This window comes from Oncorhynchus masou, chromosome 11 (genome assembly GCF_036934945.1).
Source record: "Oncorhynchus masou masou isolate Uvic2021 chromosome 11, UVic_Omas_1.1, whole genome shotgun sequence".
NCBI lineage: Eukaryota > Metazoa > Chordata > Actinopteri > Salmoniformes > Salmonidae > Oncorhynchus > Oncorhynchus masou.
This window is the reverse complement of record NC_088222.1, coordinates 11,503,346-11,525,734: the sequence shown is the minus strand read 5'-3', so window position 1 is coordinate 11,525,734 and position 22,389 is coordinate 11,503,346. Positions and strand designations below refer to the sequence as shown.

At 42.3% G+C, this 22,389-nt stretch overlaps 1 protein-coding gene across 1 annotated transcript in view; it reads left to right on the top strand.

Annotated features, from left to right (window-relative positions):
• The window catches only part of dym (dymeclin), a 179,979-nt gene that overhangs the window by 79,085 nt on the left and 78,505 nt on the right, over positions 1–22,389 (top strand). The window contains 1 exon segment of the mRNA XM_064977384.1: positions 2,104–2,198. Coding sequence (XP_064833456.1) covers positions 2,104–2,198 — 95 coding nt within the window.

Genomic DNA, 22,389 nt, shown 5'->3' with positions numbered 1-22,389 from the left:
CTAAGAGAGATTTGTATGCAATAAAATATAAAAAATCTAATAAAAATGTAAAGTTTTGGTCCATATTCAGAAAAGGCTTATCTCTCAAGGTGATTCACTCTTTTAGTGAGCATTTCTCCTTTGCCAAGATAATCCATTACACAGGTGCACCTTGTGAAAGGGACAATAAAAGGCCACTCTAAAATCTGCAGTTTTTTCACACAAGACAATGCCACAGATTGTGTTGAGCAATTAGCATGCTGACTGCAGGAATGTCCATCAGAGTTGTTGCCAGAGAATTGAATGATGATTTCTCTACCATAAGTCGTCTCCAACGTTGTTTTTAGAGAATTAACCAGTCCAATCGGCCTCGGAACCGCAGACCAAGTGTATGGGGTCGTGTGGTCAAGTGGTTTGCTGATGTGAACAGAGTGCCCCATGGTGTCGGTGGGGTTATGGGATGGGCAGGCATAAGCTACGGACAACGAACATAATTGCATTTTATTGATGGAAATTTGAATGAACAGCGATATCGTGACAAGATCCTGAGGCCCATTGTCATTACATTGATCGTCTGCCATCACCTCATGTTTCAGCATGATAATGCACTGCCCCAAGGATCTGTACACACTTCCTGGAAGCTGAAAATGTTCCAGTTCTTCCATGGCCTGCATACTGACCAGACATGTCCCCCATTGAGCATGTTTGGGATGCTCTGGATCAATGTTTGCGACAATGTGTTCCTGATAATATCCAGCAACTTCGCACAGCCATTGAAGAGTAGTGGGACAACATTCCACAGCCATTAAAGAGTAGTGGGACAACATTCCACAGCCATTAAAGAGTAGTGGGACAACATTCCACAGCCATTGAAGAGTAGTGGGACAACATTCCACAGCCATTGAAGAGTAGTGGGACAACATTCCACAGCCATTAAAGAGTAGTGGGACAACATTCCACAGCCATTGAAGAGTAGTGGGACAACATTCCACAGCCATTGAAGAGTAGTGGGACAACATTCCACAGCCATTGAAGAGTAGTGGGACAACATTCCACAGCCATTAAAGAGTAGTGGGACAACATTCCACAGCCATTAAAGGAGTGGAACAACATTCCACAGCCATTGAAGAGTAGTGGGACAACATTCCACAGCCATTGAAGAGTAGTGGGACAACATTCCACAGCCATTGAAGAGTAGTGGGACAACATTCCACAGCCATTGAAGAGGAGTGGGACAACATTCCACAGCCATTGAAGAGGAGTGGGACAACATTCCACAGCCATTGAAGAGTAGTGGGACAACATTCCACAGCCATTGAAGAGTAGTGGGACAACATTCCACAGTCATTGAAGAGGAGTGGGACAACATTCCACAGCCATTGAAGAGGAGTGGGACAACATTCCACAGCCATTGAAGAGGAGTGGGACAACATTCCACAGCCATTGAAGAGTGGGACAACCATTCCACAGGCCACAATCAACAGCCTGATCAACTATGTGAAGGAGATGTGTCACGCTGCATGAGGCAACCAACAGATCCATATCTGTATTCCCAGTCATGTGAAATCCATAGATTAGGGCCTAATGATTTTATTTCAATAAGATTTCCATATATAATCTGTAACTCAGTAAAATCCTTGAAATTGTTGCATGTTGCGTTTTATTTTTGTTCAATATAGATTCTCCTTTTATTTTGGTGATTGTTAGTTCTGAGATTACAAAAAAATATATATAAATGTTATTTTCAACATACTTTTTATCTGGTTTTAGTCATTTCAGTTTTTACTGTTTGGACATAGACGGCCTGGAAAAAACACTTAGGCCGGCCCGCCCGCCCCAATACTTTTATATGCATTAAAAACCCTGGACACACACACCTACATGACCACATACACTTTGTTTAGGCCTACTTTAGATTTTCATTTCTCATGTGTTTTTGTTCAACCTTATGTTGTTTTTAGTACTACATTGATATTGATTACTGCATTGTTGGGTTTAGAGTTGGCAAGAAAGCCATTTCACTGTACTTGTGCACGTGACATTAAAACTTTAAACTATACTTATTACGCATCTCAATGGACTTCCAGGAAGGTTATTGTACGTCTCTTATTTCCTCTCTTCCAGGATAAGTACCTGCACACCAACTGCCTGGCAGCCCTGGCCAATATGTCAGCCCAGTTCCGCTGCTTACACCAGTACGCTGCCCAGCGCATCATCAGGTGAGGTTTAGTAGGCACTCTGTAGAACTAGTGTTGACTGTCAGCACAGACACTGGTATGGCCAAAGCATTTTAACTGGTATTGATATGCTCTTTACTCAAACCAAAGCCTACTGACCGCCTGTAGACTGAAGAGGTTTAGCAGGTCAGGGTACAGCCAGGCCTGGTGTTAGGTTAGAACAGGTGTCTCCCAACGGGTCGATCGCCAGCTACCAGTAGCTAACCAGCCTACCTATGAGTAGCTCGCCAAACAATTCTGAAAGTACATGCAATTTAAGTGTTCCACCACAAACTGTCATAAACAAATCTCACAAGTATCTGACACCTCAAACTCCCAGCTACTATTTAATCAACGCAACATTATCCCAACCCTGGTTATCCACTATTGGCTTAAAAACAAACAAATCTAACACTATCTGCCAATTAATTTCCAGCAAAATTGCCCATCTGTCTGTCTGTCTGTCTGGTGAACGCGTTTGTCTATCACTCCATGACTAGCCAGCCTGTTGATGTGATAACCGTCTTGTGGGTTGACAGAAAACCTTTCCCCAAATCCTTCTCAATGAAATGTTAACTGCAAAGTAGGCTTACCTAGCAGAATTATATCTGGAGAAAATACAGCGCATTCGGAAAGTATTCAGACCCCTTGACTATTTCCACATTTTGTTACGTTACAGCCTTCTACTAAAACTGATTAAATTGTTTTTTTCCCATCGTCAATCTACACACAATACTCCATAATGACAAAACAAAAACAGGTTTTTCAAATTTTAGCAAATGTATAAACTTAATGGAAATATCACATTTACATAAGTATTCAGACCCTTTAGTCAGTACTTTGTTGAAGCACCTTTTGGCAGTGATTACAGCCTCGAGTCTTCTTGGGTGTTACGCTACAAGCTTAGCACACCTGTATTTGGCGAGTTTCTACCATTCTTCTCTGCAGATCCTCTCAAGCTCTGTCAGGTTGGATGGGGAGCGTCGCTGCAAAGCTATTTTCAGGCTTCCAGAGATGTTCGATCTGGTTCAAGTCCGGGGTCTGGCTGGGCCACTGAAGGACATTCAAAGACTTGTCCCGAAGCCACTCCTGCGTTGTTTTGGCTGTATGTTTAGGGTTGTTATCCTGTTGGAAGGTGAAACTTCGCCCCAGTGTGAGGTCCTTCATACTCTGGAGCAGTTTTTCATCAAGGATCTCTGTGCTTTGCGCAGTTGACCTTTCCCTCAATCTTGACTAGTCTCCCAGTCCCTGCCGCTGAAAAACATCCCCACATCATGATGCTGCCACCACCATGCTTCACTGTAGGGATGGTGCCAGGTTTCCTCCAGACGGGACGCTTGGAATTCAGGCCAAAGAGTTCAATCTTGGTTTCATCAGACCAGGTGATCTTATTTCTCATGGTCTTCGAGTTCTCTAGGTGGTTTTTAGCAAACTCCAAGCTGGCTGTCATGTGCTTTTTACTGAGTAGTGGATTCTCTCTGGTCACTCTACCATAAAGGCCTAATTGGTGGAGTGCTGCAGAGATGTTTGTACTAGAAGGTTCTCCCACCTCCACAGAGAACTCTGGAGCTCTGTCAGAGTGATCATTGGATTCTTGGTAACCTCCCTGGCCCTTCTCCCCCGATTGCTCAGTTTGGCCGGGAGGCCAGCTTAAGTAAGAGTCTTGGTGGTTCCTAACTTGTTCCATTTAAGAATGATGTTCTTGACAACCTTCAATGCTGCAGACATTTTTTTTTTGGAACCCTTCCCCAGATCTGTACCTCAGCACAATCCTCTCTCTGAGCTCTACGGACAATTCCTTCAACCTCATGGCTTGGGTTTTGCTCTGACATGCACTGTTAACTGTGGGATCTTATACAGACAGGTGTGTGTCTTTCCAAATCATGTGCAATCAATTGAATTTACCACAGGTGGACTCCAATCAAGTTGTAGAAACATCTCAAGGATGATCAATGGAAACTGGATGCACCTGAGCTCAATTTCTAATCTCATAGCAAAGGGTCTGAATATTAAACTTTCTGTTTTTTATTTGTAATAAACATATCTAAAACCTGTTTTCTCTCTGTCATTATGGGAATTGTGTGTAGGTTGATGAGCAAAACAATTTTATCAATTTAATAATCAATTTTTGATGTGGAAAAGGGGAAGAGGTCTGAATACTTTCCTAATGCACTGTATATCATTTGTATCTATTATTGGTTATTTGAGAACTTTGCCATGAATTGAGCAGCAGCAGTACAGAACCATTGCTAGATCAGCACATTAGGTGGCACATTGCTCACTCGCTAGATGCACAATTAACGGGACAGATTTTGCGGGCATTGATTAGAATCCCCATTAGCCGACGCCACGGGGGATCCAGCTAGTCTTACTGGGGTCTAAACACATAACAAAAAAGACATTACAGACAAAAGGCTTTACATTTGAAATTATTAAACAAATATTAACATGTAGTGTGTGTGCATCTATACGTTGTTGCTTTATTCATTTTTGAAACCAGGTTTGCTGTTCACCCACCCTATATAAAATGGAAGGGAGTGCCATGCACTAATGGCTCTGTATAATACTGTACATATCTGTGAATTTGTTCTGGTCATGGGGACTGTGAAAAGACCCCTGGTGGCATGTGTGGTGGGTGGAGTAAGTGTGTGTATCAGTGCTGTGTGTAAGTTGACTATGCAAAAAATAATGAATTTCCAACACATTGTTTCTTATAAAAAACAAGAAGTGACTCAGTCAGTCTTTCCTCAACTCTCAGCCAAGAGAGACTGGCATGCATAGTATTAGTATTAGCCCTCTGATTACAACAAAGAGCAAGATGTGCCACGGTTCTGGGCCAGGTGTAGCTTAACCAGGTCTTTCTTTGCTGCACTTGAACATATGACTGGACAATAATCAAGATAAGATTTTTATTTATTATTTTATCTTTATTTAACTAGGCAAGTCAGTTAAGAACAACTTCTTATTTTCAATGACGGCCTAGGAACAATGGGTTAACTGCCTGTTCAGGGGCAGAACGACAGACTTGCCAGCTCGGGAGTTTTGAACCTTCCGGTTGCTAGTCCAACACTCTAACCACTAGGCTACCCTGCCGCTCCTAGGCTACCCTCGAGCCCGCAGGACTTGCTTTGTGGAGTGTGTTGTCAAAAAAGCAGAGCATCTCGTTATTGCAGACATACTTCAACTCCTCTTTACAACCGTTTAATCTCTGTTTTGACCATGAACGTTTACAATCTGAGGTAACACCAAGTAACTTTGGTCTACTCAACTTGTTCAACAGCCAGCACCATTCATTACATGCCTCAGCTGAGGTCTTGAACTTAGGGAATGATTTGTACCAAATGCAATGCTCTTCATTTTAGAGATGTTCAGAACCATTTATTTTACTGGCCACCCATTCCAAAAGAGAATGCAACTCTTTGTTAAGGGTTTCAGTGACTTCTTATATGTGGTTGCTGATGCATATATGGTTGAATCATCAGCATCATACATTGACACATGTGCTTTGTTTAATGCCAGTGGCAGGTCATTGGTAAAAATAGGAAAGAGTAGAGGGCCGAGAGAGCTGCCCTGCGGTACACCACACTTTACATGTTTGATATTAGAGAAGCTTCCATTAAAGAAAACCCTCTGAATTCTATTAGATTGCCATATTGTGGATTCAGAGCTGAGGTTGAAAAGCCATAACACATACATTTTTCTCAACAACAGGTTATGGTCGATAATGTCAAAGACTGCACTGAAATGTAACAGTACAGCTCCCACAATCTTCTTATTATCAATTTCTTTCAACCAATCATCAGTAATTTGTGTCAGTACAGTACATGTTGAGTGTCCTCTATAAGCATGTTGAAAGTCTGTTGTTAATTTGTTTACAGAGTAATGGCATTGTATTTTTATCAAACACAATTCTTCCAACAGTTTGCAGCAAGCTGATAGGTCTCCTGTTAGAACCCGTAAAGGCTGCTTTACCATTCTTGGGAAGCGGAATGACTTTGGCTTCCCTCCAGGCATGAGGATAAAGACTTTCCTCTAGGCTCAGATTATAGGTATGACAGATAGGAGTGGCTATAGAGTCAGCTACCATCCTCAGTAACTTTCCATCTAAGTTGTCAATGCCAGGAGGTTTGTCATTATTGATCGATAACAATACATTTTCCACCTCTCCTGCATTAACTTCACAAAATTCAAACGTACAAAGCTTTTCTTTTGTTATTAGCTTTTTTATGCATTTAGTACAATGGCTCACCGTTCGTTTTTGGCATTTCCTGCCTAAGTTTGCCCACTTTGCCAATAAAGTTATCATTAAAATATTTCTCAACATCAAATCGTTTTGTGATTAATATGCCATCTGATTCAATGAAAGATGGAGTTTAATTAGTTTTTCTGCCCATAATTAAATTTAAAGTACTCAAGTTTTTGCCCCCAATTTTCTTTGTCATTGATCTTGGCTTCATAATAATTCTTCTTTCTGTTGAGTTTAGTCACATAATTTCTGAATTTGCAGTAAATCAGCCAGTCCGATGGGCAGCCAGACTTATTAGCCACTCCTTTTGCCCCATCTTTTTCAACCATAGTTTTTCAATTCCTCATCAATCCAGTGAGCATTAATAGTTCTAACAGGTGCATGTTTATCAATAATTGGAGGAAGCATAAATTCATCAAGTGTAGTGTCTGGACCAACGAATATTTGTATTATCATCTACAAGATATTTTGTACAATCTTTTATACACTATTTTAGGCACAGCTTTTGGAACTTTGGCTTTACTGGATAGACCCACTATATTGTGATCACTTGGTACGGATACAGCTTCAGAACAAAGTTCTACAATATTAGGAAAAATATGATCAATACATGTGGATTATCTCCTGTCGTGTTTGTAAACACAGTGTTAACACTCAGTATCTAAATAATAAAATGTGAAATGCTCGATTGTTTACATCACATAGACTGAGAGGTTTACTTTCTTGGGGACCTGAATATTGACTGGTTATCATCAAGAAGAAGCTTCTCACTGTAACCAATGCCTGTAATCTGGTTCGGGTTATTAATCAACCTACCAGACTTGGTGGTCTATTGCAACATCCCAAAAGAAAAGGCTTTAGATGTGCAAGGTGAACCTGCAACCACAACACTTCAATAACATATTCTCTAAGCATTACAGGGTTATGGCTCTGAATATATATGTATATATATATATATTCAGCAATACCTCCCCCATAAGCGTTCCTGTCTCTTCTATTATTATTTTTTAGAATGGACTCAGAACATCCAGTGTCGTGATCTCTATCAATAATTGTAATTTTGAGTGAAAAACTAAACAAATCTAAAAACAGAAAGTAAAACTCAGAAGATATAAAGCAGAATTTGGGAGGAAAATAAACAGATTTTATAGGGCCCTCCTTAGTTATTTATTAAACATTATTTTACCAGGTATGTTCGACAAACACTTTCTACTTTCTTGTACACTAAGAACACTAAGAACCCGGGGAAAGTTCCAGGAGAGATGAATGTGCCTATTTCAAAGCTAAAAAAATATTAGTAGCTCGCAACTTTTCCCTTCACTGGAACTAAGGGGCCCGAACAATGAATAACAGCCCCAGAACATTATTCCTCATCCATCAAACTTTACAGTTGGTACTATGCATTCAAGCAGGTAGCGTTCTCTTTTGTGCATCTGCTCGACCATGGACACTTATTTCATGAAGCTCCCGACGAACAGTCTGGCAGCATTCAAGCAGGTAGCGATCTCTTTTGTGCATCTGCTCGACCATGGTCACTCATATCATGAAGCTCCCGACGAACAGTCTGGCAGCATTCAAGCAGGTAGCGTTCTCTTTTGTGCATCTGCTCGGCCACGGACACTCATTTCATGAAGCTCCCGACGAACAGTCTGGCAGCATTCAAGCAGGTAGCGATCTCTTTTGTGCATCTGCTCGAGCATGGACACTCATATCATGAAGCTCCCGACGAACAGTCTGGCAGCATTCAAGCAGGTAGCGTTCTCTTTTGTGCATCTGCTCGAGCATGGACACTCATATCATGAAGCTCCCGACGAACAGTCTGGCAGCATTCAAGCAGGTAGCGTTCTCTTTTGTGCATCTGCTCGAGCATGGACACTCATATCATGAAGCTCCCGACGAACAGTCTGGCAGCATTCAAGCAGGTAGCGTTCTCTTTTGTGCATCTGCTCGGCCATGGTCACTCATATCATGAAGCTCCCGACGAACAGTCTGGCAGCATTCAAGCAGGTAGCATTCTCTTTTGTGCATCTGCTCGAGCATGGACACTCATATCATGAAGCTCCCGACTTCCAGAGGCAGTTTGGAACTCGGTAGTGAGTGTTGCAACCGAGGACAGATTTTTTTTTTTAAATACTACACGCTTCAGCACTTGGTGGTTCCGTTCTGTGAGCTTGTGTGGCCTACCACTTTGCAGCTGAGCCGTTGTTGCTCCTAGACGTTTCCACTTCACAATAACAGCACGTAGTTGTCCGGGGCCGCTCCAGCAGGGCAGAAATTTGACGAACTGACTTGTTGGAATGGTGTCATCCTATTACGGTGCCACGTTGAAAGTTACAGAGCAGCAAGTCCATTCTACTGGCCATGTTTGCATGGCTGTGTGCTCGATTTTATACATCTGTCAGCAACGGGTGTGGCTGAAATAACCGGATCCACTCATTTGAAGTTGTCAACATACTTTTGTATATACACTCGCTTTTGCTGCGGGTGATTTTGTGATCCACCTCTACACAGACGACACCATTCTATATACATCTGGCCCTTCTTTGGACACTGTGTTAACAAACCTCCAAACGAGCTTCAACGCCATACAACGCTCCTTCCGTGGCCTCCAACTTCTCTTAAATGCTAGTAAAACTAAATGCATGCTCTTCAACCGATCGCTGCTCGCACCCGCCCGCCCGACGAGCATCACTACTCTAGACGGTTCTGACTTAGAATATATGGACAACTATAAATACCTAGGTGTGTGGCTAGTCTGTAAACTCTCCTTCCAGACTCACATCTCCAATCCAAAATTAAATCTAGAATTGCCTTCCTATTTCGCAACACAGCCTCCTTCACTCAAGTCATCGCTGAAGTCATCCTTGACTTCGGCGATGTCATTTACAAAATAGCCTCCAACACTACTCATCAAATTGGATGCAGTCTATCACAGTGCCATCTGTTTTGTCACCAAAGCCCCATATACTACCCACCACTGCGACCTGTATGTTCTCGTTGTCTGGTCCTCGCTACATATTCGTCACCAAACCCACTGGCTCCAGGTCATCTGTAATTCTTTGCTAGGTAAAGCTCCTCCTTATCTCAGCTCACTGGTCACCATAGTAACACCCACCCGTAGCACATGCTCCAGCAGGTATATTCCACTGGTCATCCCCAATGCAAACACCTCCTTTAGCCGGCTTTCCTTCCAATTCTCTGCTGCCAATGACTGGAACAAATTGAAAAAAATCACAGAAGTTGGAGACTTATATCTCCCTCACTAACTTTAAGCGTCAGCTGTCAGAGCAGCTTACCGATCGCTGCAGCTGTACACAGCCCATCTGTAAATAGCCCATCCAGCCAGCTACCTAACTCATCCCCACATTTTTTTTCTGCTCTTTTGCACACCAGTATTTCTACTTGCACATCCTCACCTGCACATATGTCACTCCAGTGTAAATTGCTAAATTGTAATTACTTTGCCACTATTGGCCAATTTATTGCCTTACCTCCTTATTTCATTTGCACACACTGTATACAGATTTTTCTATTGTGTTATTGACTGTATGATTGTTTGTATGTTTGTTTATGTGTAACTCTGTTGTTTGTGTCGCACTGCTTTGCTTTATCTTCGCCAAGTCGCAGTTGTAAATGAGAACTTGTTCTCAACTGGCCTACCTGGTTAAATAAAGGTGACATTTTTATATTGATTTATGTTACCATCCAATCCTTCGAGGGGGGGAAAAAGTATCTACCTGAGTCATAGGTCGCTCCCAGCATCTGTCTGACTCACTAAGATTTTCCTCCACAGCCTCTTAATCAGTATTCCTGGGTTTTGTCATCTTTTTACCCCCCGTTGGGTAGTTTTCTTGGCTTTTCACTTTCTTTTTAAATCCCCAATAAGCCATTTTTATGCCAAAGCGATGAAAGAATCCGTTCAAAATGCTATGATGCGTCCTTTCTAAATACCTGTAGCAACTGTTTGCATTACGCTAAAGAGCTACTCCGTCCTACACAAGTCCCACCCAGGTCATCTGATATGACTGGAAAGCTTATCTTATTGGCTACACAACTGTCCATCTTTCATTTTAAACCGATCCTCAGTTGAAGGATAAAAAAGCACACTATTGGTGCTCAAAGATGTAGTCACTGGGTGGACATTTGATGTTCTAGTTTAGCCATACATTATCGGAGAACATTAGGCTACTTTTGATCGTAAGAACCTAACAATTCATTTGACACCATGTAGCTCTAGCTCAAACACAGACCACATGTTAGCTTACCTTGTAAGATGTTTGTTGTTTAGTGAAAACAAAGTTTAAGATTGGACTCCTTGACTCTTGGCTGTGAATCGATAATGGTAAGTCACAGGCCAATCAAACAATATAGTGTGTGTGGAGTCTATGCTTTAATCACATATCAACATATATACATATGAGATGAGTATGTAAACAAACATTTATATCAAGGGGACCCTACAATTTAAGAGGTTAATTCAATGCCTTGATGACTTGATACACAACAACATTATTCCAGATTGCCTCGGTAGCTCTAAGCACACAAACACACTCACTCAAACACTTACTCCACCCTGATTATGTAATCGAGTTGGTCATTAGACAGACAGTCATAGTTTGTGAAATATTCATATTTCCATTTATATATGCAGTAGCCTAAGCATTGAGATCTCTGCACTGTAGCACCAGAATGTCGTCCAGCCTTTGAAATGCTGTCGCTCTATTCTTCATGATACCTCCATGTTAGACCACTAGACTGGCTGTCAGTCTGTGGTTGGCTCTGAATAAAGACATTATCACGTCTCGCGGGTACTCTCCAGCTGTGAAGCACTGCGTTAGTCAGTCAGTGATGATAACACTAATGGTTCCAAGCTGTTGATTCACGCATATGCACAGGATTCTGCTCTGCTCTCTGTGGTTAGGAGACTTAACTGTATGAAAGAATGAGACTGTGAAGGGCCGGACCAGTGAGTCACTGACCCAGCACACAGCCCATTTTACCAGATGGACCCTGGCTAGGACCACACACTTCCTGGCCATGCTCGCTCACTGTCACGGGACAGCTAACCAGAACGACCACACGATCACTCCTCTCCCTCTCATCAATTCTTTCAGGATTATTTAACGCTGTTGCGTGACCACGGGGAAGTGGAAACAGAAATACTCTTTGCGTAGGTGGACACACACACACACACAATCCACCGTGTTTTATGATGACTAAGAGAGTAGCCTGCTGACACTATTGTCCGTGTCTTCACTGTTTAGGGATGTAGTGGTGGGTGGGGAAGGTAATGTAGTACATTCATGATTTTGGCTGTTTAGGGATATGGTGGTGGGTGGGGAAGGTAATGTAGTACATTCATGATTTTGGCTGTTTAGGGATATGGTGGTGGGTGGGGAAGGTAATGTAGTACATTCATGATTTTGGCTGTTTAGGGATATGGTGGTGGGTGGGGAAGGTAATGTAGTACATTCATGATTTTGGCTGTTTAGGGGTATGGTGGTGGGTGGGGAAGGTAATGTAGTACATTCATGATTTTGGCTGTTTAGGGATTTGGTGGTGGGTGGGGAAGGTAATGTCGTACATTCATGATTTTGCTCTCGGGGGAATTTCCTCCTGGAATTTCCAAATGTCAGATTTGCACATTTTCTGTCAAGGATTTTTTTATATTAATTGACACTTAAAAGAAAAATCACTTTTTAGGTCCATATATTCAGAGGCAGCAGAGGATGAAAGGGCTTTCCACTACGTTAGTGAACACATCCGTCTTCATCCCTCTATTCCTTCCCAGATGGGCAGTGACGTGAATGTGTGAATAACTCGCAGATTAGATTTGACTGTGCGTCAGCTGGTAAGAGGAACGTGTGGCGCTTGTGAGGAAAGGAGGAACGCATGTTATCATTTTATAATACCTCACACTGTCTTCATATCGGCATCTCAGGCGCTTTGCAAACAACCACCAAGCCTCCTTTCATCATCACGCTACACTGTAGTTTTCCCAAACAAATATTATAACCTTATTGTGGGAATTCTAAGAGCATGTTAAGTCTGTCTATAACTCCAATCCTTGGGCAAAGCATTGATTATAAATGAACAGTCAATGTCATAAAGGAGAAGCACCGATCTATACCAATGATTTTACTGCATGCTCAAGGCTAATGTCAATGTTAGTGTTACAGAGAATGAGAGAAGGAGTGGATTTCCTGTCTGCTGAGCCTAGTTTAGTTGGGTCAATCACATACAGTTGAAGTCGGAAGTTTAAATACACTTAGGTTGGAGTCATTAAAACTCGTTTTTCAACCACTTCACCAATTTCTTGTTAACAAACTATAGTTTTGGCAAGTCTGTTAGGACATCTATGTTGTGCATGACACACATCATTAGATTATTTCATTTATAATTCACTGTGTCACAGTAAACTTCTGACCCACTGGGAATGTGATGAAAGAAATAAAATATTAAATAAATCATTCTCGATACTATTATTCTGACATTTCACATTCTTAAGATAAAGTGGTGATCTTAACTGACCTCAGACAGGGAATTTTTACTGGGATTAAATGTCAGAAATTGTGAAAAACTGAGTTTAAATGTATTTGGCTAAGAAGTATGTACACTTCTGACTTCAACTGTATATAACAATTTATTATAATATGCATTTGACTACCTCGGTCACTGTGGCTGTAATATTACAAGTGAAAAACTGCCTTTTCACCTCTTTTACTATGCCCCACCCTTTTTATTAACAACATATTCTAAGTTCTTCTCCAGAAAAACACTTCTCAAACAAAAAACTTACAAAAAAATAAAAATAAATATATATATATAACAAATTCTCCTCTCTTGCCCTTGTCTTTCAGGTGTGACAGCCTCCACATGAGGAGATACTGTTCTTTACAAAGATACTGTTCTGTACAATATGCATACTACCGTTCAAAGGTTTGGTGTCACTTAGAAATGTCCTTGTTTTCCATGAAAACATACATGAAATTAGTTGAAACATGAATAGGAAATATAGTCAAGACGTTGACAACGTTATAAATAATGATTTTTAATTGAAATAATAATTATCCTTCAAACTTAGTTTTCGTCAAAGAATCCTCCGTTTGCAGCAATTACAGCCTTGCAGACCTTTGGCATTCTAGTTGTCAATTTGTTGAGGTAATCTGAAGAGATTTCACCCCATGCTTCCTGAAGCACCTCCCACAAGTTGGATTGGCTTGATGGGCACTTCTTACGTACCATAAGATCAGGCTGCTCCCACAACAGCTCAATAGGGTTGAGATCCGGTGACTGCTGTCCACTCCATTATATAGACAGAATACCAGCTGACTGCTTCTTCCCTAAATAGTTCTTGCATAGCTTAGAGCTGTGTTTTGGGTCATTGTCCTGTTGTTGGAGGAAATTGGCTCCAATTAAGCGCCATCCACAGGGTATGGCATGGCGTTGCACGAATGTTCTTCTTTGTGATCTGAACACCTCAAACTTAGATTCGTCTGTCCATAACACTTTTTTCCAATCTTCCTCTGTCCAGTGTCTGTGTTCTTTTGCCCATCTTAATATTTTATTTTTATTGGCCAGTCTGAGATATGGCTTTTTCTTTGCAACTCTGCCTAAAGGCCAGCATCCCAGATTCGCCTTTTCACTGTTGACTTTGAGACTGGTGTTTTGCAGGTACTCTTTACTGAAGCTGCCAGTTGAAGACTTGTGAGGCATCTGTTTCTCAAACTAGACTGTCTAATGTACTTGTCCTCTTGCTCAGTTGTGCACCGGGGCTTCCCACTCCTCTTTCTATTCTGTTTAGTGCCAGTTTGCGCTGTTCTGTGAAGGGAGTAGTACAGTGTTGTACGAGATCTTCAGTTTCTTGGCAATTTCTCGCATGGAATAGCCTTCATTTCTCCAAACAAGAATAGACTGAGGAGTTTCAGAAGAAAGGTCTTTGTTTCTGGCCATTTTGAGCCTGTAAAGTGGCTGTTCCACTGGATGTCATAAGGTGAATTCACCAATTTGTAAGTCGCTCTGGATAAGAGCGTCTGCCAAATGACGTAAATGTAAATGTAAATGTAATCGAATCCACAAATGCTGGTTTCCAGATACTCAACTCTTCTAAAGGCCAGTTTTATTGCTTCTTTAATCAGAACAACAGTTTTCAGCTGTGCTAACAAAATTGCAATAGGGTTTTCTATTGATCAATTAGCCTTTTAAAATGATAAACTTGGATTAGCTAACACAACGTGCCATTGGAACACAGGAGTGATGGTTGCTGATATGGACCTATGTACGCCTATGTAGGTATTTCATTAAAAATGATCCGTTTCCATCTACAGTAGTCATTTACAGCATTAACAATGTCTACACTGTATTTCTGATCAATTTGATGTTATTTTAATGGACAAAAAAAGAAGCTTTTCTTTCATAAACATGGACATTTCTAAGTGATTTCTCTCGCTCCAGGTGCAGTAGCCTCAAACACTGGCTGGTCACTGTGGGCGACGCACAAAGGGAGGAGCTTTTGCACTTGCTTATTCATTCTCTATGCTTCCAGGTTAAGCTACAGTTTTATGCTTCAAGGTTAAACCAGACTAGTCCTAGGCTTACAGGTTAAACCAGACTCTAGTCCTATGCTTACAGGTTAAACCAGACTCTAGTCCTATGCTTCTAGGTTAAACCAGACTCTAGTCCTAGGCTTCCAGGTTAAACCTGACTAGTCCTATGCTTCCAGGTTAAACCAGACTCTAGTCCTATGCTTACAGGTTAAACCAGACTCTAGTCCTAGGCTTCCAGGTTAAACCTGACTAGTCCAATGCTTCCAGGTTAAACCAGACTCTAGTCCTAGGCTTCCAGGTTAAACCAGACTCTAGTCCTAGGCTTCCAGGTTAGACCAGACTCTAGTCCTAGGCTTCTAGGTTGAACTGGACTCTATTACTACCAATTTGCTGCCTTTCCCCTGCTTCTTTCTTTTTCATGTTTCTATGATTTTTCATTCCGTTCTGACTGCTGCATGCGCACTGACTCTTTGCTTGGCATGCTGGGTACAGCCCTGCATGGGTGAGAATTTTAAACCTGAGCCCTACCCATGCCCACAACGTTCAGGCCCTACTCTACCAAGGCCTGATTGCTTCTACCAATTGTAAGGCCCAGCCTGAAATCAGAAATAACTTCCTCTGTTAGTGAATCTGTTAACTGCTCCCCTTCGTCTGTCACTCGCTCCCTGCACTCTGACTGTACCCTAGCTATGGATGAAAAACTGTCCCTACCCGGCCCTAACCCAATGTATAATGTCAGGGCCCGTCGGGCTCGGGTCAGATTGCAGAGCTCTAATGCTGGGATAAGGCCTGCATAGGGGACTGGACTCCCGGGTCGGGTGGCAGAGCTCTAATGCTGGGGTACGGCCTGCATAGGGGACTGGACTCCCAGGTCGGGTGGCAGAGCTCTAATGCTGGGATAAGGCCTGCATAGGGGACTGGACTCCCAGGTTGCATCCAAAATGGCACCCTTTCCCTAATGCAATACTTTGTACAAAGCATATGTTATATCATGCAAAGCCATGATGTACCGATTCCACAAAACAACACCGGATTCAAAACTTTATTTTTTTAAATTTAAATTATTATACAAAATTCTTGCAACCAGTAGAATGTTGTATATACAATCTTCCCAGCTCTGCAGATTTTACTGCGAGGAGGCAGCGTCATTAGATCAGCTATTTTGGTATTGTCCATATGTATCTTGTTTTTGGTCACAGGTCCAGGAATGGCTGAAGAATTGCAACGGTTACCTAGAACTACCGCTACAGTTGGCAATACTGGGTGATATTAAAAGTCATAGTCAATCAATTAATATAATTATTATTTTAACAAAAATGTTAAAATCTTTAATTTACAATCTGTAGAAGCTATGAGAATAGAAAGGTTCAGTACTTTTGTGAAGTATCACAACACAGTTGAAAAATAGAAATCCAAAATGGATGGTGTTAAGAGAGAGATGAATGGAGCTGAAGGATGGGACTAATAACAAGATAACCAATGTAAAACTTACAGGGTCTGGAAAATGTATATAGGTTCAGAAATGTTGTGAAATTTCAACTGTATGTGTATATGGGTATGTGTATGTATGTGTTTATGTGGATATATACAGTTAAAGTCGGAAATATATTTAAACTCAGTTTTTCACAATTCCTGACATTTAATCCTAGTAAAAATTCCCTGTTTTAGGTCAGTTAGGATCACCACTATATTTTAAAATATGAAATGTCAGAATAATAGAGAGAATAATTTATTTCAGCTTTTATTTCTTTCATCACATTCCCAGTGGGTCAGAAGTTTACATAAACTCAATTAGTATTTGGTAGCATTGCCTTTAAATTGTTCAACTTGGGTAAAACGTTACAGGTAGCCTTCCACAAGCTTCCCACAATAAGTTTTCGGTGAATTCTAGCCCATTTTAACTGACAGAGCTGGTGTAACTGAGTCAGGTTTGTAGGCCTCCTTGCTCACACATGCTTTTTCAGTTCTGCCCACACATTTTCTATAGGATTGAGGTCAGGGCTTTGTGATGGCCACTCCAATACCTTGACTTTGTTGTCCTTAAGCCATTTTGCGACAACTTTGGAAGTATGCTTGGGGTCATTGTCCATTTGGAAGACCCATTTGCGACCAAGCTTTAACTTCCTGCCTTGAGATGTTGCTTCAATATATTCACACAATTTTCCTACCTCATGATGCCATCTATTTTGTGAAGTGCACCAGTCTCTCCTGCAGCAACGCACCCCCCACAACATGATGCTGCCACCCCTGTGCTTCACGGTTGTGATGGTGTCCTTCGGCTTGCAAGCCACCCCCTTTTTCCTCCAAACATAATGATGGACATTATGACCAAACAGTTCTATTTTTGTTTCATCAGACCAGAGGACACTTCTCCAAATAGTACAATCTTTGTCCCCGTGTGCAGTTGCAAACCGGAGTCTGGCTTTTTTATGGCGGTTTTGGAGCAGTGGCTTCTTCCTTTCAGATAAGTGTTATATAGGACTCGTTTTATGGATATAGATACTTTTGTACCTGTTTTTTGTCTTTTCTGTTTTCTCCAGCATCTTCACTGGGTCCTTTGCTGTTGTTCTGGAATTCATTTTCACTTTTTGCACCAAAGTACGTTCATCTCTAGGAGACAGAACGTGTCTCCTTCCTGAGCGGTATAATGGCTGCATGGTCCCCATGGTGTTTATATTTGCGTACTATTGTTTGTACAGATGAGCGTGGTACCTTCAGGCGTTTGGAAATTTCTCCCAAGGATCTTCCAGACTTGTAGAGGTCTACATGTTTTTTGATTTTCCCATAATTCCAAGCAAAGAGACACTGAGTTTGAAGATGAGCCTTGAAATACTTCCACAGGTACACCTCCAATTGACTCAAATTATGTCAATTAACCTATCAGAAGCTTCTAAAGCCATGACATTTTCTGGAATTTTCCAAGCTGTTTAAAGGCACAGTCAACTTAGTGTATGTAAACTTCTGACCAACTGGAATTGTGATATAGTGAATTATAGGTTAAATAATCTGTCTGTAAACAATTGTTGGAAAAATGACTTGTCATGCACAAAGTGGATGTCCTAACTGACTTGCCAAAACTATAGTTTGTTAACAAGAAATTTGTGGAGTGGTTGAAAAATGAGTTTTCATGACTCCAACTGTATATTTACCCCAGAAATATATGGGGCATTGGAAATGATGCTGACAATTACATTGTTGGAAGCAACTATCTATCCAAAATATTAAAGCCATGTCTGTTAGAGCTATAGACTAGGCCGAAGGGTTGCAGTCAGTCAATATGGCAGAGGGTCTTTGTGCTAGTGGGGATCACCAGGTGTGCCTCTCACTCAGTCTCAGTAATAGCATGTCTACAAAAGACCCCATAGAGTCCAAGTTACCCTACAGACAGACCAGGACCCAGGCCTCTTTGCCAGCACTGGTAATCATATCTCAATACACCTTTCAGTAGCTCAATCATACCGCATAAAGCCAATGATATAAACGGCCTTGGTGACCTGCACCGGATGAATGGTGCTGACATGTGGCACAGGTGTACGTCTCTGCTGAGTCCTGCATTTATCTGGCTGGTTTCTTTGTGCAACAGTTTGGGAGATTCTGTCTCATTTGGTCTTGTTGTATGGCTTATTTTGTGTCTGAGTCTGCTGATGAATGTGTGGGTGGGGGTGTGCATACGTGCACCTGTACTTGTGTGTAACTGTGTGTGTGTTTGCCCGTGTGTGTGTTTGCCCGTGTGTGTGTTTGCCCGTGTGTGTGTTTGTGTGTGTGTGTTTTCCGTGTGTGTGTTTGTCCGTGCATGTGTGTGTGTGTTTGCCCGTGTGTGTGTGTGTGTTTGCCCGTGTGTGTGTGTGTGTGTGTGTGTGTGTGTTTTTGCCCGTGTGTGTGTTTTTGCCCGTGTGTGTGTGTTTTTGCCCGTGTGTGTGTGTGTTTGCCCGTGTGTGTGTGTGTTTGCCCGTGTGTGTGTGTGTTTGCCCGTGTGTGTGTGTGTTTGCCCGTGTGTGTGTGTGTTTGCCCGTGTGTGTGTGTGTTTGCCCGTGTGTGTGTGTTTTTGCCCGTGTGTGTGTGTTTTTGCCCGTGTGTGTGTGTGTTTGCCCGTGTGTGTGTGTGTTTGCCCGTGTGTGTGTGTGTTTGCCCGTGTGTGTGTGTGTTTGCCCGTGTGTGTGTGTGTGTTTGCCCGTGTGTGTGTGTGTGTTTGCCCGTGTGTGTGTGTGTTTTTGCCCGTGTGTGTGTGTGTTTGCCCGTGTGCCCGTGTGTGTGTGTGTTTGCCCGTGTGTGTGTGTGTTTGCTCGTGTGTGTTGCCCGTGTGTGTGTGTGTTTGCCCGTGTGTGTGTGTGTTTGCCCGTGTGTGTGTGTGTTTGCCCGTGTGTGTGTGTGTGTGTGTTTGCCCGTGTGTGTGTGTTTGCCCGTGTGTGTGTGTTTGCCCGTGTGTGTGTTTGCCCGTGTGTGTGTGTGTGTTTGCCCGTGTGTGTGTTTGTCCGTGCGTGCGCTTGCACGTCCATTTCACATTAGGTCAACCTGACACAGCTTCCAGGCACTGTGTCTAGACTAAACATGACCAATGGAAAAGGCTGCTATGCCAATGATGCCAAAACAATAGCCTATGGCAGCTAGCGCCCGGTTCTGTCCTGTCGGTCAATTAGTAACAAAATGTGCCCCTCCATCCCATCACTTTTATAAAGAGACACACAGAGAGAACATAACAAAAGATGCCCCCCCCCCCTCATTGTATTGGGTTTCAAAGAGCACAGAGCATCAGAGCGTGCTCAGACCTCAGTCATAGTACCCACCCAGGGTATGTCTATGTTTTGAAACCCGCGTGCCCATGTTGTTGAAGGCTGAATGACAATTCCCAGACATCCAACCCAAGCAGAAACAGTGTATCCATCTGGTAAAGGACTACAGTTGAATTAGCAGGTAGGCTGCATCTGGCACATTTACAGAAATGTTGGTCATCAATATGCATGGTCCCTGTCGAGTAACGTTAAAGACTTCATTTTGTTCGATTTGATTTGAACCATGGTGGGCCCTAAGAGGATTAGTCAGGTCAGCTGCTGCTTAATAACAGTAAGGAATTCCAATCTACTCCGCCTCTGTTCCAGACTGTTCTCACCAGGCAGGCTTAATGAGTTAGTGTTGAGGAGAGGGAACGTTCATGTAACACGATAATCAGCAGCAGCTTTTGTCTTGTTAGTTGCTGCACACTACAGTACATTTTATGAACCTATTTGACTATTTTCTTCATATATTAAACCAACTGTCACCCATTTCACCATCTTCTAACCTCGCTCAAATTCCAGCAACAAAATTCCTTACACCATTTTAAAGTAATATTGTGTGTGTGTGTGCGTGTGCGTAGTGTAGAACTCATTGAATGTTGAGGGGTGTATAGCTGTGTGTGTGTGTGTGTGTGTGTGTTCCTTCTGAACCGTGCTCCTGCCTGTGATGTTAATCTGTGTCCCCACATGGCTGTTTACTCCTATCTGTGTGTTATTAGAGCTACAGTAACCATCTGCTGTTCCTGGGGGAGGGGGGGGGGTAGTGCTCTACTTTTGACCAGGGCCCATAGGGGGGGAGTAGTGCTCTACTTTTGGCCAGGGCCCATAGGGGGTGCTCTACTTTTGACCAGGGCCCATGGGGGGGCTCTACTTTTGACCAGGGCCCATAGGTGAGGAAGTAGTGCTCTACTTTTGACCAGGGCCCATAGGGGGAGTGCTCTACTTTTGACCAGGGCCCATAGGGGGTGCTCTACTTTTGACCAGGGCCCATAGGGGGTGCTCTACTTTGACCAGGGCCCATAAGGGGGGGTGCTCTACTTTTGACCAGGACCCATAGAGGGGGGGGGTAGTGCTCAACTTTGGCCAGGGCCCATAAGGGGGGGAAGTAGTGCTCTACTTTTGACCAGGGCCCATGGGGGGAGTGCTCTACTTTTGACCAGGACCCATAGATGGGGGGGGGGGGGGGGGGGGGGAGTAGTGCTCTACTTTTGACCAGGGCCCATAGGGGGAACTAGTGCACTATATTTGACCAGGGCCCATAGGGGGAACTAGTGCACTGTATTGGAAATAAGGTGCCATTTGGGACACTGTATTTGTCATGGGTATGGGGCATACGGTGGACAGCATAAGGAGCCTGGGCTGAATTGGTGTGATAATTTCTGTTCTGTGGTCCAGGCTGAGTACTGTCTGTTGAGGTACAGTTCAAAGACAGCGGTTACAGGAATGTAGCCATCAAACATTGTTGTTTGATTAAATGGTGGCTGGGCGCCGATAGTGTACCAGTTGAAACTGGCTGCATATAAATAACATTACAGTAATGATTGTTGCTAGAATTGTTTTCTTCTTAGAAATGGCATACAGTAGCAGGACTGATTTTTGTATAAATGACTCTAAGGTTGCACATTTTGGGGAATATGCAGAGGTGGAAACTTTCCATGGGAATATATGGGAATTAACGGGAATATATGGGAATATATGGGAATTAACATTAATACCATTTAAATGTAAATGTTTTTGGAGTTGGATATATTCACCATATCATATGGAGACCTTCACTTGAACTTTGTTGAACTCTGCTTGCAGCAAATGAGTAGATAAAGCATGTCTGGTTGGAGGGGTGTATGCTGGGTGAAGAACATTCAGAAATCTCTTCCAATACACATTACCTGTGAGCATCAGAGGTGAACCAGTTGCATACACAGCTCGAGCAAGACATTCATCAGCATTTCTCTGACTACGTTGCTCCATTGAGTCAAACAAACTTCTGATTCCAGGAGGACCATGAGCTGTTGCTATCGATAAGGTGTCGTCTGCATCATTTTCACCTCAAATCGAAGTAATGAGGCTTTTGTCAGAGGTTGCTTGTTGTGAACGCTGAGGGAACTTTATGCACTTGGCCAGATGATTCTGCATCTTTGTTGCATTCTTCACATATGATTTGGCACAGTATTAGCAAATGTCCCCAGGTTTTCCTTCTACATTAGCTGCAGTGAAATGTCTCCACACATCAGATAGTGCTGTGGCATTTTCCTGTTAAGATTATCATTTTTTTTTGTAAAAAACAACAACAAATACAATTCCATGTACAGATAAATAATTAAGCAGTTAGATTAAACAGCTCCTTGTAAAATAAATGTTTTAAAATGAAACATGTATGGAAACAGATGAATTAACACTCCTCAGTTAGCAGGCGCAAGCAAGCTAAAACCCACATGGTAGCAAAAACAAACTAGCAGAAATTGTTAACAAGTTAGAGAGTTAGTTAGAAATGATTTAAACACACTTTGCTGTAGGCTACTATTTACTAGTTAACAAAAAATCATGTATGTCGTATAAAATATATTCACCCCACCCAGCATTGTAAACAAAACTTACCAGAAAGCATGTAGTCCTTGGCTCAGACAGTGTAG